The following is a 4,097-nucleotide window of genomic DNA, read 5'->3' as shown; positions in this document are numbered from 1 at the left end:
AAAAAAAAAAAAAAAAAAAAAATTAAAGCCAAGCCCGGCGTAGTGGCTCATGCCTGTAATCCTATCGTTTTAGGAGTCAGGGTGGGAGGATGGCTTGAGCCCAGGAGTTCAAGACCAGCCTGGGCAACACAGCAAGACCCCATCTCTACAAAACATTTAAAAATTAGCTGGGCATGGTAGCGTGTGTCTGTAGTCCCAGCTCAGGAGGCTGAGGCGGGAGGATTGCTCGAACCCAGCAGGTGGAGGTTGCAGGGAGCCGAGGTTGTGCCACTGCACTCCAGCCTGGGTGACAGAGCAAGTCCCTGTCACGAACATAAATAAATACGAGTGAAAGTCTACTAAGGAGAGGGTGATCGCAGCTCTCAGGTCCCGAGAACGCGACTTCTGGGCCCCGCACCCCTCCCTGTCCACTGCTTCCCGGCACAGCCCACCCAGCCAGGTGCATGAGCCCCTGATGGCTTTCTCTCTAGCAGGTGCTGGCCGGAGGCCTCAGCAATTAGGAGCAGGGGAGACAGGGCTCCCAGGGGCGGGCCCTGCTCACGTGTGGGAGGCTGAATGGAGCCAGACCAGCTCCATCCACACCTCGGCTCCATCCCCAGCCCACAGCTCCCCCAGCAGTAACAGCGGCTCCATCCCGAGCCCACATTTGGACTTAACTCCTAGCAGCCACCAGCTGACCTCAGAGACAGCCCAAGTCCTGTACATGCCTGTGTGTCCCTCCGCGGCCCCTCCAGGCCGGCCCACGTGTCCCCACATGCCCCACCCACCCTCCAGCCTCAGCTCAGCTGACCTAGTGCCTCTCCGGAGAACCCAGCCCCTCAGGGGTGACACTTGCACCCCTCCCCATCAGCACCTGGTTCTGGGGCCCCAGGGAGGGCCAGGCTGCCTGCTGTGGTTCTTGTCTCTGCAGCATTTCAGGGGCCCCCAGCGGGGGACAGGATCTGACTGCCCGCTTCAAGAGCAGCCAACATGGCTTCCCCTCCCCTGGGAAGGCAACTCCAGAACTGACTCCAGACCCGATCTGCTGCCCCCACCCCGTGCTCTGGGACCCACGGGGAACCCCAGAGGCACCAGGATTCTCCGCCTGTGCCTCCAGAGCCAGCCCTGACAGCCCACCCAGCCCCTGCTCCCCATGAAGGTCCCACGAGACACCCAGACCCCCCCACCTGAGCCTTCTCCAGAGGAAAACTATGGCTCTGGAGGGCCCTATCTGAGGAGCAGGAGGAGGGGAAGCAGCCCTCCCAAGAGCCACTGCCGCTGTCACTGAGGGCCCCTGCTGGGCGGGGCTGAGCCTGCCCCCCACACTCCACCCGGGTCCCCCAGCCTAAGCACGGAGTGCCGGAGTGCCGCTCCCAGCCCCAAGTCCTAAATCTCTGCCTCGGAAACTTCCGGCAGATTCCCTCTCACCTGGAAGAGACGGACAGGGCGGGCGGGGGTCTGGGCTCCGGAGGGGATTCCCGCTGCTCCGCAGGTGGCCCAGCCCTCCTAGATGGGAGTCCCACCTCCCAGACCCCTGCCCCCGAGGGTCTCGCCCATCCTGGGAAGAGAGGGTTACCTTGTTCAGAGCCTCGAACTGCAGCCAGAACTGCAGCTGGGACATGGTCCCGGCGCTCGGGGGACCGGGGGTCCCCCTGGAAGGGCCGCCCGGCAGCGGTTCCCTCATGACCGCGGCGGTCCCAGCACTGGGCTGGCCGGGGCAGACGGAGGAGGCGGCTCTCCGCCCGGCTGCATTTGCATGTCAGTTTAGTCACTGGCTGGCTGGCGCCTACTTCCTCTAAGGCCGGGGCTGACTTTCAGGAAATGATGCCGGCCAGTAAGTCAGGGCAATTACTGGCAGTGCGAGAATTACTGTACGGGGCGGATCTGCCACAGGCACTGTCAACACGCACCCCCACCTCGTCCCCTGCCACTGGGCCAGCCCCCTCTGGGACACCCGGGGAGCGCGCAGAGTGCCCAGGTGGGCATGGGCTTCAGTTTCCCCAGACTACAGAGAGCTGGGTTCCTTTCCACGAGGACCAGCTGCTGTTTCTGGTGCCCCCCACTAGCATGGGCCCCTAAGCCACAGGCAGGGAAACTGAGGCCCAGACAGCCCCTTTGGCCCCACCATGGCCCCCCAGACCAGGCATGAATCCCCATACCTTCACCTAGCACCCCACCCAAAACAAGCATACCTCAGGCCCTGCTGCACCCCACTTGGGGTTCTCCCCATCCCACCTCTGTAGGCTGAGGCCCCCGAGAAGCCCCTGCAGCCAAAGCGAGGCCCCTCCTTGCTCCTTGCTCCTTCCCTCTGTCCATGACCAGGGTGAGTTCAGCAGGCCCTGCGGCCTCCCCTGACCTGGGGCTGGTGGAGGGAGAGCTGAGCCTGAGCCCTCCTCTCCAGGCTCTGGCCGGGCCGCAGCCCCCTTGGCATAGCAGCAGGAACAAGTGGTAGGGCCCAGGAGAAGAATGTCTTCATTTTGGAAGAAAACGAAGTGGCAATGATGTACTTGCTGGGGCAATCCCTGAGCTCTCTGAGAGCCCGCAAGCACCACTGCTCCCATCCAGCAGTAGGGACCCTGGGCCACGGGGAGACCCCTGGGCCGAGCATCCCCCAGCACCACCGCTCCTGCCCGGCCACGGGAACCCTGGGCCACAGGGAGACCCCTGGACTGAGAGCCCCCCACAGCACTGCTCCCGCCAGGCCACGGGAACCCTGGGACACGGGGAGATCCCTGGGCTGAGAGCCCCTCAGCACCACCGCTCCTGCCCAGCCACGGGAAACCTGGGCCACGGGGAGACCCCTGGGCTGAGAGCCCCCCAGCACCATTGCTCCCATCTGGCTGTAGGGACCCTGGGCCAGAGGGTAACCCCTGGGCTGAGAGTACCCCCAGCACCACTGCTCCTGCCCACGCCATAGGGACCCTGGTCCATATTATAGGAGCCCAGACATCGTGGGACAGGCACCCAATCGGACATCACACTCTGATTCACAGGCGGTCATTCCTGGTATCCCTGGAGGAGCTGGGGGGGCCCCAGGGTCTGCGGTGGGAGTAGGCCGGGCTGTGGGAAGACAGGCCCATCTGCCTGTGCTCAGCGACTGAAGCGGCAGAAATTGCATTTCCCATGAGACCGAGACCGCGCAGGGGGCCACAGCACCTCCTCTGTGGGGGGAAGAAGGGCCCTGCCCTGAAGGAAACTGTGCCCCGAGAGGCCTGGGGGCCGGAGGGATCGGGACAGTTCTGGGCTTGTGGGATCCCACTAGGGTTCGGAGGGGAGATGGGACCAGGGGACCCTCAAACCCTGTGGAGTGGCAGGGGTGCCGCTGTGCACTCCGCCCCCTTGGGCTTGCCCTGTTCTAGACCTGGAGGCCCCGCACCAGTCCCAATGGGACCCCAAGACCCGGCATCAGCAGCCGTGGAGGCTGGCAGAGATGGTCGTCCACACCCCTTGCCAGGACCCATCACCTCCTGGAAGCTGGGGGACAACATAGGTAAGTGCGGCTGGAGAAGGGGCCCACCTGCCAGGAACCCTGACCACCAGTGGAAAGCCACCAATAGGGGAGAAACTCACGGAGATGCGCAGCTCAGCTGCCAATCATAGCCACCCCTGAGGCGCTCACACCAGCTCCACAGAAAATGCCCATGGCCACAAGTGCTGCTGAGGACACAGGGCGGCCACCTCAAAGCCCGTTCTGCAGCTCCTCAAAGAGGCGAATGTGCAGTAACAGTAACCCATCAGCTACGCTCACAGGTGCACATCCAGGAGGACCCACAGCCCATGACAGCCTGGACCCACGGCCCACGACAGCTTGGACCCACAGCCCACGACAGCCCGGACCCACAGCCCACGACAGCCCGGACCCACGGCCCACAGGAGCTCGGACCCACGGCCCACAGGAGCTTGGACCCACAGCTCACGGCCGCCTGGACCCACAGCCTACAGGAACCAAAACCCACAGCTCATGGAAACCTGTGGACCTCCAGCCCACGGGAGCCTGGACCCACAGCTCACAACAGCCTGGACCCCCAGGCCCACGGGAGCCCGGACCCACAGCTCACAACAGCCTGGACCCCCAGCCCACGGGAGCCCGGACCCGCAGCTCACAACAGCCTGGACCC

At 64.2% G+C, this 4,097-nt stretch overlaps 1 protein-coding gene across 4 annotated transcripts in view; it reads right to left on the bottom strand.

Annotated features, from left to right (window-relative positions):
- The window catches only part of SBNO2 (strawberry notch homolog 2), a 67,436-nt gene that overhangs the window by 26,464 nt on the left and 36,875 nt on the right, over positions 1-4,097 (bottom strand). The window contains exon 1 of one of the 4 annotated variants that reach the window (XM_017514453.2): positions 1,556-1,776. The exons of the other annotated variants lie outside the window; for them this stretch is intronic. Within the exon in view, the coding sequence (XP_017369942.1) occupies positions 1,556-1,663 (108 nt within the window). The 5' untranslated portion in view covers positions 1,664-1,776. Of the gene's footprint in view, positions 1-1,555; positions 1,777-4,097 lie in introns of those variants that run through there. 4 annotated transcript variants of the gene reach the window in all.

The sequence above is a fragment of the Cebus imitator genome, unplaced genomic scaffold (genome assembly GCF_001604975.1).
Source record: "Cebus imitator isolate Cc_AM_T3 unplaced genomic scaffold, Cebus_imitator-1.0 Scaffold524, whole genome shotgun sequence".
Lineage (NCBI taxonomy): Eukaryota > Metazoa > Chordata > Mammalia > Primates > Cebidae > Cebus > Cebus imitator.
The sequence above is the reverse complement of the archived record's forward strand: the minus strand, read 5'-3'. Positions and strand labels throughout refer to the sequence as shown.